At 39.4% G+C, this 14367-nt stretch overlaps 1 protein-coding gene across 1 annotated transcript; it reads right to left on the bottom strand.

Moving 5' to 3' along the window:
- Positions 1–3532: 3532 nt before the first annotated feature.
- On the bottom strand, positions 3533–12962 carry SPMIP5 (sperm microtubule inner protein 5). Its single transcript, XM_067561289.1, has 6 exons — positions 12886–12962; positions 10392–10462; positions 9050–9271; positions 7013–7199; positions 4943–5043; positions 3533–3687 (listed from the first exon to the last, which is right to left on the bottom strand). Exons 1-6 carry the CDS (start codon positions 12960–12962, stop codon positions 3533–3535), a joined length of 813 nt encoding a protein of 270 aa, XP_067417390.1.
- Between the last annotated feature and the right edge of the window lie 1405 nt (positions 12963–14367).

Genomic DNA, 14367 nt, shown 5'->3' on the forward strand with positions numbered 1-14367 from the left:
ATTTTTTTTTAACTGAAAGTAGCTTTTTGGGAAAAATGAGTATTTTCTCAAAAAAAGTCCATTTTTATCAAAAATGTTGAGTTTTCATTGAAAACCCCAAAATTGAAATTTTTCATTTTGTAGGTTTTGGGGTTTTGGATTAAAAACTCCACAAAATCTGAAGGAAATGTTATTTCCTGACCAGCTTTATGTGAATAATCCTAAGTGTGGCTTATGCAAGTTAGTCCTGTATCATCCCTATACACAAAAACTAAGCAGAAAAAAACTAAAATACATAGGAAATTATTGTATATGTATGTATTCAATTATACAGTAAAAATAAGTGGATACTATAGAGACAAACATATTTACAATCTGTATCCCAAACACTCATATAAGCCTCTATTGTATTAAGAGATGTACAGTTATTGTTATATATGTACAGTATTGCAAGATCTTTTTACCTCTAATTCTGTTGATGACGGGAATAACTATTGACATCAAATCAGTTAAGGAAGTGAAGAAAAAGGAAGGACCCAATCCTGCAAGGAAGCCACATTGTTTCATGATCTAATGATCTCACATAGACAGTCTTGAATTAAAATTATACATGACTTTATTAAGAACAAAGCCCAAAAAGTTCATCAGTTACTAGTGATTTAGGGGTGGTCCATTTTAGGGACACTATTTGAAATACCTTAAAAGTGGTGTGGTTAGGGTGACCAGATAGCAAGTGAGAAAAATCAGGCTAGCATGTGGAGGGTAATGGGTGCCTACATAAGACAAAGCCCTGAATATTGGGACTGTCCCTATAAAATCAGGACATCTGATCATCCTAGGTGTGGCATGGTTGACTTTCAGAAAGTGCTTTAAAAGCCTCTTTAAGATCACTCAGGTTGGACGCCCAAAAACAGTAACTTCTGACTATCTTGGCTCAAATAGATAACATTCTAACAACCTAATTATAGTTGAAGTTTACCAATATTTGGCACTTACATCGTCTCTCTCAATCACAGGCCTAAAGGTGTTCCAGACATGTATGTACTAATATGATCATTTTACATCTGAGGCCCCTAAAACACACAAAAATCTAATGCACTTGCCCAAAAGGTCTCAACAAGGAGTAGCAAAGTTGAGAGTAGGCCCTGTGTCTCTTTATTCACAGCCCTGTCCTCAGTTTACTAAAACACAGCTTGTAATGGTATGAAGAGAATCCCAAGATGTCTGACAGAAGTTCTTGGATTTATGAGCTTTTTCTTGATACCTTTACACCTCTGGTCCCACATTGACTCTCACTCAATGCGTTGGGAAGGGGACCGTGGAGAGGGCAGAGAGAAGTTTCTCTTTCTTCTCCACTCCAGTCTTGACCTAAGTTATTCTTAACTTCTAGAGGCGCTTGACTGGTCTGTGGGTGGCCCTGCACCATTCCTCCCTTAGTGCTCTCTCCCTACTCCCCTTGGTTAATTTGGACAGTGGTTTAATGTGAAAACTTTGTATCCTTTTGAGGGCATTTTCTCCATTTTAAAGGAGGAGAGGCAAAGTAGTATCCATTTCCATTGCCAACTCATCCTTCCCCAGTTGGTCAGCCCCAACAGAGCCTCTCTCACATTTTTTTTCAATTAAAAAATAAAAGGAGTTGAAAGGTCTTTTGCAGGTCAAGCAAGAATCATCCTCATAGTGCCTCCTACTGAACTGGAATAATGAACTTGATCCAACGTGTACTGATAACAATGGGAGTCCTTTCTTTGACAGAACTGGGCTTTGGATCGAGATGTCATGAAAGCACATCTCATTATACTTGCCACATATGAGGGAACAATGGAGGCAAAAGAGAGGGTCTTGTTCCTGTAGGGTTAGCATTTTTACTGAGGGAAGTGTTAGGAGCAGAAAGACCATCTAATATATTGAAGAATAATTCTTCTTTTGACCTACTGAGGCAGTGGTGCCTAATACAAATATATGATCACGGACAATCTGAACCATGTGTGAAGATAACTGTCTGATCAGATAATGGAATTGTTTTCAGTGGTAAGAATGAATCCATTACTAATGCAAATAACGCTAATAATTATAATTTGCAATACAGTAAAAGTCACCTAGTCTACCTCCCCCTCTGACAGGAGACTATAATAAATTATAGGCTGAGAAAAAAATCAAAGGGATAAAGGTTAAAAGATTTTTAAAAAAGAATTGAAACTTAAATGCTTAACAAGGAAATCAAAGACCTGAAAGCAGAAATTGGTGCTATTAAATTATGCAGCTGTAAAGAATTAGATATTATGGAATTGATTAGCAAATTTAAATCCAAACCTTCCCCTTATAAACCCCGTTGGGTCACAGATTTTAACAAGTTTGACGGAACAAATTGTCAAGGTTCAATATATAATGCACAAGTTAATTATCTATAATACAGATATGCCTCACTTACCAATTGAGGATACCAAAGCCTCACAAAGGGACAATGGAGTTGAATAAAGTTGGGGAATTTTACCACTTGTTTTTGCCCCTTTGATTTTTTTTCTAAACAGCTCCCCAAGCCTATTTTTGAGTGAGCAGCACAAAACACGTGGGACAAGTATGAGGATCCAACCCATTGATTACACTAGGGAAACTCACCAGAAATGTATTACTGTTGCTAGCAATGGTTCAGTTCCACCAATGTGTGGGCAAGGTTGAAAACACTAGTGGAAATAGGCCACCAGTTGTAGACACCATTTTAAAGAATATGCTGATTAGATGATAACAAGAAAAATAGTGACTCTTTAGGGCCTGACGTTGGGGAGAAATGGGGCTTCTTAGTTTTTGACAAGAAAGCATATGATTCTCCCTCCCTCCCCCAACTTTGACTACAATAAAGTTTAAATGATTGACTCTAACCCAATCTGCTGATATATTTTGTCCCTCATCTTGCTTTTTTTAGGTATGTTTCCTAAAAGGTAGAGTTTCCATAGAGGGGCACGAAGGATGTGCCAGGCTGAAGAGGGTTATGGAAGGTATATGAATGAAGAAACATGGTGTTGATTAAAGGATGTAATTGCTTTCATTTTCCGGAGAGAGGCTCAGTTTTAAAAAATTAGGGAAATGCTGTTTCAGTGTGTTTTAAATCCTATCTGTTAAAGTCTTGTAGCCAAGTGTACAACACTTTAACAGTTCGTCCTCCCCAGCTAGTCATTCTGGAAGTCATTCTGATTTCTTTTGCTCTTTGGTATTTTTCATTTCAGTGCTTTTCACTTTAGCCCAAAAATTCAATACCCTTCTTTCAGTAAACCAGAAGGATTGAATTATGCTGAGTATTGTGAGCAATTATGCTAAAGAGTATTAGGAGAAATGCTTTAGCAATGCTGATCTAGATGCATTCATAACTACCAAATCACAGTATGGTTTATAACCATACTTTCATGTTTACCTCACAAGTGAAATTTATGCAAAACATTGCAGATCTCAGATAACATAGCATTAAGTGTTGAGATGAAACCTAAAGAACATGCGCATCTCAGACAATATTTCAGTAGTTTTTAATTATTAATTGCCAAAGGCCAAATCATTGCACGTTTCAACTTTTCATGTTATATTGCAGGTTCTTCTGGAGCTTCAATGTGGCATTACGTTTCTTAGTGAGATGTGCACCGTAGGACTGCTCTGTGTGTGTGCATACAGAGCAGCTTCGGCACAAATTTCCAAAGGTTTTCCCAATGACAAGATGTTCATCTGGAAGAAACAAATACCAACTGTTTAATAGCTGAAGTCCCATGAAATACTGCTGTAGTCGCAATCAGTGGAGGTTGCCTGTGCCTCATTGGTGCAAGAGAAGGGGGGATGGTGGCAGCCTGTTCTCCATTAAAGCCTTGAACCTTTGGAACTCATTTCCCCACTTTGTCTGCAACAGATCAAGTTTTTTTGGTGCTACACGGCTTATCTTTTCTACCTCGCCTGCTAGGAGACGGATGATGTGGGGGAGGCAGTGGGTGACGGTATGGGACTTTAGAAGGGACTTTGTGCAGTGGTGAACTGATTATTGTTGTATTTATGTTGCTGCAGAATTATTTGAACTCAATGTGATTGTTGTGAGAGAACTGGATTTGACATAACTCGTAGCCATCTTGTGCACTTAGCCGCTCTCCGGAAGCAAGGACAACACATAGGAATAATCTGGCCTTGGCTTAGCCAGACAAAACAGCTGCAACTATAGAGTGTTCCTGACTGGGATAGATAAAGTGAAAGGACAGATTCATGAGAAGGGTGGGAAATGTGGAAAACTGACTTTGATTTTGGCTGTCTGTGTTTGTAAGTTTTGTTTTTGCTTTTGTTTTTTTGTTTTTTTTTTTGCTAAAGGTGCTTTGCTGATAAGGAGAATAATGCATTGTTATTGGCTGTTGCTAGGGAAATTGTTAGCCTATTGAGGCTATAATGAATTATGTGCTTTGTTTGGAGAAAATCTATAAAGAGTTTAGTTAGGAAGTGCTTTGGAGCAGTCTGAGGAAGCTTTTCTTTGGGCAAGGATCTGACACAAAAACTCTCCAGCAGCTGGGTGGAAGGCTGGCTGCTGATTCCTTAAAACCTACTTAGACTTTGGTAAATATAAAGGTTTAGGATGCTCTAAACTTACTGCTTCAGCATGTGTGTGTGTGCGCGTGCTTGAAACCTAATAAACACTAAGAGTGGTTTTAGGTAAAAGCACGCTTGTTTGTATCAATCATTTATCAGTCAGAGGAGTTGTGTCCCCAGTGACTTATTCCTCATGCCACCTGGAGAAAACTGTTCAGTTACAACTGCTTTGGGTTCTGAAAACCTTGTGCAACATGACAGGTTTATTTAGACAAGAATGCTCCCAAAACATTCAACAGGCACTCTTATTAGCTACAGTAATAAAAGTCCACATAAATAAATAATAAATCAGTGCTGGAGAGCAGCATGTCAATAGCAAATTGTATGTTTTTAAAGGACAGAAATTCTAAATTCTTACGTGGAATATGACCGCTGTATTTTGGCAGCATCCCTTCAGGCCTGTAGAATCTTTGGTATGTGTTGGGAACTTTGCTAACTTTAACTTCATGCATTTTGCCTCTAAAATAAAACAAAATTGCAGTTCAGAAGGTATCATTTTTAAAAACTAATTTAGATCATTTCAGAATTTGCTTACACATACCCGTGTTTTACATAATTATCAGACTTAATTTTTAATCCTGATGGCCTTAGTTGTCTTCCAACTGTATGTGTACTGCTCACTAGCATTCCCTACATGCCAACAACGCTCATGTGTGGCCTGCACACACCAAACACCCATTGCCTTTCCTGGGAGTTTTGCATGTGCATGGAATATAGGATCCAACTGACATCAACAGAGGGAGACCGTTATACCATTGCCATTGAAATCAACCCCTGAATACAAGAACCTTAGTTAGAATAATTGGCTGAAATCCTGACCCCACTGAATTCAAAGGAAAAATTCCTATAGACTTCAGTGGAGCCAGGATTTCACCCATTGGACCAACTTCTGCTCTCAGCTAAACTCATGCAACTCCATCAACTTCACTGGGTGCACAGGTATACCTGTGAGGAAAATGGTGTGCAAGGGTGAGGCTGCATGTGGTGGAGTGTGAACATAGGTCCCTTAATCTTTTCAACCGATGAGTAAACATGCAGCACACGGCACATTAGCCTTCCTCACAGTATAATGCAAAACCTCACTTACAGCCTTGGCAAGTATTAGCACATACTCAACAATGACAAATCTGTGGGGTGCTGTGTGTGTGTGTAGAAGAAGCACCAAGTCTTAATTATGATTGTGCATTATACCGGGATGTGCTGAGTCCAGTGCGTTCCCCTTATCAGCAGGAGGCAGAAGGAAGTTCCCTGCAGAGGTGCAGCATCTGTCACTCAGTGAGAGGAGGGAAGAAGGGAAATAGTCCCTCTTGCCAAGTTCGGGAAGGGAAAGCCCCGTTTCCGATGCCTTGACCACCCCTCTCTGGCAATTTAAACTCCCAGATCTTCATAGCCACACTTCTCCCTGCTCAACTGCCAAATCCTTTCCTAGTTAGTAAGAGACCTGGCCCTTCAGCTTCTAGTGGTACAGACCAACTCTCCTTCCCTCCCACCTCCTCTGGGACAAAAGCTCGGACTCACTTGTCTTCCTACTGCTAATCCCTCATTGCCTCTTGCTGACAGCTACTAAGGCTTTGTCGACACTAAATTCTGAGGCAAATTGAAATGTCATTGGTGATACAAGTGTCAGATAAGCAGAAAAAGAATAAAAATCAGGGCTTTTCTATTAAATTAAATATTGAAATGAGCAATCACTTTATGTGCTTTGCTGGATTAAAAAGCTAGGTTCCCAAGAGCGTTTCCTCATATCAACACTGAATTTTCAGTCCTATCCAAGCTGCAAAATGTAGGCCTTTTCTACATTGGCCTTTCTAGCCACTGGTATATGCTGCATTGGTGCAAATCATGATGTTCTGTTGAAAATCTACTAGATGTTTGTACCAGTTCAGCTACACCAGTACCTGAAATCACCATTGGCCAGGCCTTAGATCCAGCATGCAGCAGGATGTGCTGGAAATAATTGAAAAAAGGATTATTATCATCAGGGTTTCATACAATGAGACTTTTTTTTAAAATGTTTATGGCTCAAGTGATGAACAGAAAAGGTCTGAATACCAGCATAAACAAAACATGACCGTGTGCTTCTGTGCACAAGAGTTCTCAGGTGCCATTTTGTATGGTCAGTACCTCCAGTAAATAAGGACGGTTTTAAAATACAATGATGAAAAATATATGGCATTCTGCAGTCTTTCTAAAAAAAAACCGTATGCTTTATATTACATATGCTGTACTACACTGGTTCCTGACAATCATGTCCCATGAGAGCACTAAAGTCTGTGTAAGCCTGTTACCTGTCCTACTCCCTTTAATTGATTTAGTGGTCGGTCAAGTTATATTTATTTATTGCTCTACTTCACCATACAATTAATCGTCATCATCATCACCATTTCATATAGCACTTTTCAATCTATAGATTTGGGGATAAACTTACTCATGTAAATTGCTGGCGGGATCGTAGTGGACCCGATCTATTAAGTCCTTAAAATCCTGGTAGCAATGTTTTGCCATTTCATGGTAACGAACACCATGTCCCAGTTCAGTGACCCTTGCTCTAGGCACAAACCCAGTCCAGCCAGGAATAGGTGGCTCTAATAGACTTCTCTTAGTTACTACAGTACCTGCAAAATGATCACATAGACACCACTTCAAAATTACACTGAATGGCCTAAGAAAATATTTGCTTACATTTGCCACAGAGGATAAGAAGGTTCCTGCCTTATAACAAATGTTCTGAGTTAACTGACATGTTTGATGAAAGGTTCATTAGTCACTTTATATCACTAAGGGTGGGTCTCACCACTTTTGATATGCCCTTTAGTGGTGCCTAGATAACTTTTCCTCTTTTATGGGGCCAGATTCTGAAGTCCTTCCTCACTTTTGAATCAGTCCTTTTTCAGGCTGACTTTATAATTTGGCCAGTGGTCACTAAAGATCTGATACAGAGCCCACTGAAGGCAGTCAGAATACTTCCATTGGACGTAATGGGTTTTGCATCAGTCCCTAAGTAGGGAATAGGCTCACGTATTAAAATGTGTGTTAGTACCTGCGGCCTGTCCACATTCCAACACAGGAAATGACATTCTACCTGCTGACATAACCCCAGCAGTTTCACAGCTAAACTTTCTATTCTAAACTGCAACGCGGTCTTGTTGTGTGCTACCATGTTCAAACAGAGGGGGCTGCTATTCAGTGGAGCGTTAAGTGATGTCAGAAGAAAGGTACTAGTGACTGACTTCAGAACTGTCAGCCAGGAACGTTCTGTCTGATGACGTTGAGGGGTTTCTAAGGTAACTGCAGGATGAAGTTCTGAACATCTTCTACAAGGTGGTCCAGGTCCTAGAACACTTCCGGTCATGTGAAAAATGCTAGCTTGTCGCAGTTGGTAGCTGGCATGAAGGGCAACTGGATTTGAGCTCAGTCTGGATCAAAGCACTTTTGGGTCAAAGCCACGTTTGGGCCCTGCTGTTTTGAGTTCAGATTCTATTGAAGAAAGAGTGGATACTCAACAGTTTATGAATATGGAGAATCATAAAAGGGGCCCAGAGTGAGGAAAGACATGGAAAGAAGGTATTGCTGAAGGGGAAACCAGGATATGTAGACATCCTGAGATCCACGTGAGTCACGAGATCAAATGAAAACTTTTTTGCTTTTCCTCAAGATCACTATAAAATCAATCAATCAATCACTCTCTCTCTTTCTCTGATTTCATTAAATAAAGAAAACACTAAAGGCCAGGTACTGCCCACCTGATGCACACTGAGTAACACTTTACTCTGCAGATAGTACCACTGAAAGAATGAGAGTACTTGCAGAGTAAGACAGCCATCAGCAATAAAGGTGTAAATCAAGATACAGTGGCAGTAAAGAGGGCAGAATCAAGCCCCAGAAAGGCAGGTCAAAATTTTCAAATCTGAATGCCTAAAACTGAATACCCTGAGAAGATGCCTGATTTTCAGGGTTGGTGAGCACTTGTAGTTCCTACTGCAGTCAGTCTGGGTGGCAGGTGCTCAGCCCTCTAAAGAGCAGGCTGCTTTTACACTGTTTAGTGATCCAGGTTTGAAAACATTGCCTTCAGGTTTTTAGATAGCAGTACAGTTTGAGAGCATGCTATTGCATGAGTCTATTCAGAACCCCACGTATGCAAGGATTTCTGGATAACAATCACAATTGATGCAAGATCCATGTAAACAATTTCACATCAAGATGAGGCTGTACCCTTAAATATAAACACTCCAATTTGAGAAAACCCCAAGATTTAGAATAGGAATGAAAGACATAGGGGCTAAATTCTGTCACTGAATGAATGTGTGTGCAACTCCCACTGAAATCAGAGCAATGTGCTAGCAACTGAAGGTAAAATTTGGTTCTTAATATGTCCCTGAAGACTGTAATTATAATTCCCATTGTACTAGTAACATTAATTGAATGTTTGGCTGAAATCAAGTTCATTACAACTTAAATACAGTACCTAGCACATAAGGATGGTGTTTATAATTATACTCATAAAGTGCTTGTAAAACATCTTCATTGGAGCAAATAGATGGAAGTTTGGGCGTAGAGGCTGCTATGCATCTCAGCTCATCCTTCGTGTCTTTGCTTCTTTGAGTAGCATTGTGGAACGAGATCATACATGCCAGAGAATCATCTCCATAAGTAGTACCAATTCTATAGAATCTCTGGGGGACGTAGCCTAAAAGAGTTAGCAGAATAAATTATAAAAGTTCACAAGATTTAATGGATCATACTGCCAGCATTTACAGACAGAATGAAATTATCAAACAAACATAGAACATTATCTAATATTCTTAGTTCTTCAAATTACACATTACACATTAGTTCTACAAATTACATACTACAACTATACAGATGGCTACAACAATAGTGATCTCCTATGACCTTAAAAACAAACCACTTTTTGACTAGGACTATAAAAGTACAGTCCCCTTGTGATATATCAATTCTGCTAACAGCAGTTCTCTCTACTATACCAAAGAATCAGTCTGAAGGATAGTTTGAAATGCCTCTATAATTTTTTGATGGTCATTTTACATGATGCTTTGAAAATGCAGTTTCAGATCCTTCATTTTGGAATGCTTGGAAATTGTGATTGTATTAAAACAAACTCCTGCATTATAAGAAGTAGATATAGGTCTTTTATATGGGAGACCAAGCCGCAATACAGACTTTCACCATGTAATAACGTATTATCATTATAAAGAATAGATGTGTATAGCATATTTCTTTAACATTCAACCTGAATCTGAATATTATGACCATGTTAAATGCTAAAGAATCTGATTGAAATCAGATGGATATGAACCAAAACCCCACTTCCAACCTCCCCTCCCCTCCGAATGTTGTCAGTCTGAACTTTGCAACTGATCCCAAATTCTATAACAGGAAAAACCAAAATCCTGGTTCTGAACTATCTCTGAACATTGGGGTGGTTTAGTTCTGGATCCAAATGTAGTGAATCACATCCAGCTCTAATGTGAACTAACACAAGAAAGTAAATTCAAGTGCAAAGCTACCTGGCCCAAATTCTCCAGACTAGCTGAGCTGTGCATGGTGAAAGTCTAGGGAGGGGTTGATTTTAAGGCACATTTACATTTCTCCAGTCCCAGGGGCTGCCAGGTTTTGGCCTGACTCCTGTGGTAAAACAGAGCAGAGGATCATGGTACAGTAGCAGCTATTGCAGCTCTTTGTCACCAGAGGATTTTCTATGATGAAGGCGAATCCTCCACTGGCCAGTTAAGTTGGGTTTAAAGCTGAGAAAGGAGAACAGGATTTGGCCCAAACATATTATTTACCTGTGTATCCAGGTATCAGAGGGTTGCACGCTTCCACATGTTTTTGATTTGGTTTCATGCTCTCTCTGTACCTGTTTGAAAGAAAATGGACATTTATATGTGAACTTATGTCCTAACATCAAGTAAATCAGTTCATGACAGATCTGTTATATTACCAAGAACAAACATTAGCTCATCTTAAAACTCACCTAATGGGTCAAATTCAGCTAATCTATTACATCAGTGTAAACTCAGAGCAACTCCATTGAAGTCATCTGAACTCAAGAACGTTACTCCAGTGTAATCAAGAATGGACTGTACTATACTTCTGTTTTAATATTCACTTTTTCTACCAAGCAATGTCATGCAAGATAATTTTTAAAAATATACATCTAAATAACAAGGTTTTTTGTACAGTTATATTAAAACAACTGGAAAGGAACATTAAAGTACATATGATGTATTAATGTAATCACCAGGGAAAACACTAGCCAGACATGCATACATTAGTTTCACACTACTGAAATACGAATATAGGCCCTCTTACGTTCTACTCCACTGTTTGAGATAATGCCTTAGCTAAAGTATATTTAGGCTTTAGATCATGCCTCAGCTAATATTACTTCTGTATGTGCAGTATTCTAGGTATTTCCTACAAGTATAACTGCAAATACTGCACACTGAGGTAATCGTATCTATTTACATAGGGCAAAATCAGCCAGGTTTTAAAGGTGACCACAGTGCCTCCTCCAGAAAACCTAGATGACAGTGAAATGTCCACCATGATCAAGTTCCTGACTATAAAGTAACCTGAAGAAATTGGAACAACAAACTGCAGTGACATGACATGCCAGAGGAAACGATACACTAGGAAAAAGTCATACATCTTGGGACAGGTGGAACTATACCAGCAATATAGGATCTGTACTGGGGCCAGTGCTGTTTAACACATTCATAAATAATCTGGAAAAGGGGGTAAACAGTGAGGTGGCAAAGTTTGCAGCTAACACTAAATTACTCAGAATAGTTAAGTCCGAAGCTGACTGCAAAGAGTTACAAAGAGATCCCACAAAACCGAGTGACTGGGCAACAAAATGGCAGATGAGATTCAGTGTTGTAAGTGGAAAGTAATGCACACTAGAAAACATAATTCCTATTCTACATATAAAATGATGAGTTATAAATTAGCTGTTACCACTCAAGGAAGAGATCTCAGTCAGCATGTAGTTCTCTGAATACACCTGTTCAATGTGTAGCGACAGTCAAAAAAGATAACAGAATGTTAAGCACCATTAGGAAAAAGAGAAATAATAAGACAGACAATATCATGCCACTGTATAAATCCATGGTATGCTAACACCTTGACTGCTCTGTGCAGTTCTGGTCTCCCTATATCAAAAAAGCTATATGAGAATCGGAAAAGGTATAGAGAAGGGCAACAAAAATTATCAGGGGTATGGAACAGCTTCTATATGAGAAGGGATCAAAAGAGCGGGACTATTCAGTTTAGAAAAAAAAGACAACTGAAGGGGGAATATGGTAAAGGTCTATAAAAATCATGAATGATGTAGAGATAGTGAATAAGAAAGTGTTATTTACCCCTTCATGTAACACAAGAACCAGGGATCACCCAATTAAATGAAGAGGCAACAGGTTTAAAACAAATGTAAGGCAATACTTCTTCACACAATGCAGTTATCCTGTGGAACTCATTGCCAGGGAATGTTGTGAAGGCCAAAAGCAAAACTGGATTAAAAAACAAATGAGTTAAGTTCAGGGAGGATGGATCCATCAATGGCTATTAGCCAAGACAGTCAGGGTTGCAAGCCCGTGTTTTGGATGTTTTTATACTGTGGACTGCCAGAAGCTGGAACTGGATGATGGGATGGAGCCCTTAATAATTGCCCTGTTCTGTTCATTCCCTCTGAAGCGTCTGGCATGGGCTATTGTCAGAAGATAGGATTAAATGGGCTAAATGGACCAATGGTCTGATCCACTATGGCCATTCTTATGTTTTAATAGTGTGTCTGCAAAATTCACAATTATATTGAGGAGCTAAAGAAAATACACAAAGAGCAATAAAGAGGACACAAAGATTGGAGAAGAAAACAGGAGGAGAGATGGAAGAAGCTAATGTGTTATAGCCTTGAAAAGACAATATCCAGTGCAGGAAAGGATATGATCACAATGTAAGAAGCAGTTTTAAGGCAATAACATAACTGAAAAAAAGGAACTGTCCCCTGAGAAGCTGGTGGAAAATGAGAAATAGCCTCAAGGTAAGGAAATTAAAGTATCAGTAGATATTAGGAATAACTGTTTAGCAGTAAGAGCAGTGGGGTCAGGTATAGACTACAAAATACCAGTACTGTACTTATTCAATAAAGGCCAGTTTCTGCCACCTTTATAAATGTCAATAGTACCTTATGCCACAAGTAAGGCTGGAAGTTGAAGTGAAAAGTCAGGCTGTAACCCCACCACCACCAGAGTAATTCCCTCAAACACCAGTGACAAGTACCTGTGCTGGAAACGCAATGTCCTCAGCACGGAGCTGTGTGAGCACATAATGTACTGCGTACACATCAGTGCATACATGTTATAAAGATAGAAGGGCCTACTTGTGACATCATTCACTCTGGTGTATATCAGAAGGAACATTATTAAAGTCAAAGGAAATAGACTGATAATCGCACTTTGCGGAAGATCTTACTTGTTTATAGTTCTTGTAATCCCAAGGGTACTTGACAAAATATGCATCCTGGAGCCACTGCCACTGTCCAACTCTGAAGTGTGGCTCCGGTGTGGCACAGCAACACAACACAAACCCTGAGGAAGGAAAGGTGATAGGATCCCCAGGCAGTTTCTGTGAGAGTTAAATATATCAAAAACTGCCTTTGTTCTTTCTATTGGATAATATATTCTTCATCTCTCCTGGCCTCACTCCTGCTGCAGTGAGATGTTCAGCCCTGGCTGTCTTCCACAGTGAGTAGCGGCTGTGTTCCACTGGAGTGGCCCCATATACGTCTTAGTTACCTCATAAAAGGGGGACATAAAACTGAATTGGATATTGTATTAAATTTCCAGTGTTGCTGTAGCCGTGTTGGTCCCAGGATGTTAGCGAGACAAGGTGGATGAGGTAATATCTTTTATTGGTCCAACTTCTGTTGGTGAGAGAGACAAGGTTTTGAGCTACACAGTGCTCTTTTGCAGGTCTGGGAAAGCACACAGCCTCTGACAGCTAAATACAAGGTGGAACAGATTTTTTTAGCCCAAGGATTTAACATGTTGTCAGAAACCATTCAAGTTGAAGTGGGCAGTTAACGCCTCTCCCATTATAGGACAAAGGAGGGTTAGTGGGTTATAACTTGTTGTAATGAGTCATATTGTATGAAAATCACTTTGTGTACCTTAGATGAAAAATGTCAATGAAATACAAAAGCTCATATGAGCTAAATGACAGGAGTAATTTAGGGAAATAAAAGTTTCTAAGGAGTCTGTATATGTCATCTAGAAAGCCTGCAGGTGTAGGGCCTGATCCTGCAGACTCATACACATTACCGTGATCAGTACAGCATTGCGGTAATGCCTAGGAGTCTTGGCTAGACATGTGTTAAGCACTGTACAGACTTATAGTAAATGTCCTTGCCTCAGAAAGAGTTACCAATTGGGAATGTATGTGAGGAATTGGTTTGCAGGATCCAGGGTCTTAGCCCAGCCTACAACTTTTAATGTAGGATTTTTCTAGGTAATTAAAATACCTTGAATGGGACTTTGATTCCCAAGTCACTAGAGTGCAGGTAAAAATGGCTTTATACTTAGAAGGAGTGAATCTACTTTGAGGGGGTTTTTAAGTATAACACGGCTTTTAGTTATTTATTTTTTAACTACCATCTAGTACACTGTGGCTAGTGGTCTCTGGACGTCCATATAAACTATTATAGTGCCGATTATGCTGTGAGCATAGAAAAGCTCAGAGAAATTCAGCTGGGCCACACACAAC

This window comes from Emydura macquarii, unplaced genomic scaffold, assembly GCF_026122565.2.
Source record: "Emydura macquarii macquarii isolate MOO-44397 ecotype Brisbane River unplaced genomic scaffold, CSIRO-AGI_Emac_v2 contig_2372, whole genome shotgun sequence".
NCBI lineage: Eukaryota > Metazoa > Chordata > Testudines > Chelidae > Emydura > Emydura macquarii.

What these genes read in the sequence shown, in the direction of transcription:
- SPMIP5 (XM_067561289.1), bottom strand. Translation starts at nt 12,962, where the DNA reads ATGTATGCACTGATGTGTACGCAGTACATTATGTGCTCACACAGCTCC. An exon ending in TCTGATACCTGGATACACAG is followed by an intron (nt 9,272 to 10,391) that starts GTAAATAATATG and finishes TAACTCTTTTAG; the next exon opens with GCTACGTCCCCCAGAGATTC. An exon ending in ACACCATCCTTATGTGCTAG is followed by an intron (nt 7,200 to 9,049) that starts GTACTGTATTTA and finishes ATCATTTTGCAG; the next exon opens with GTACTGTAGTAACTAAGAGA.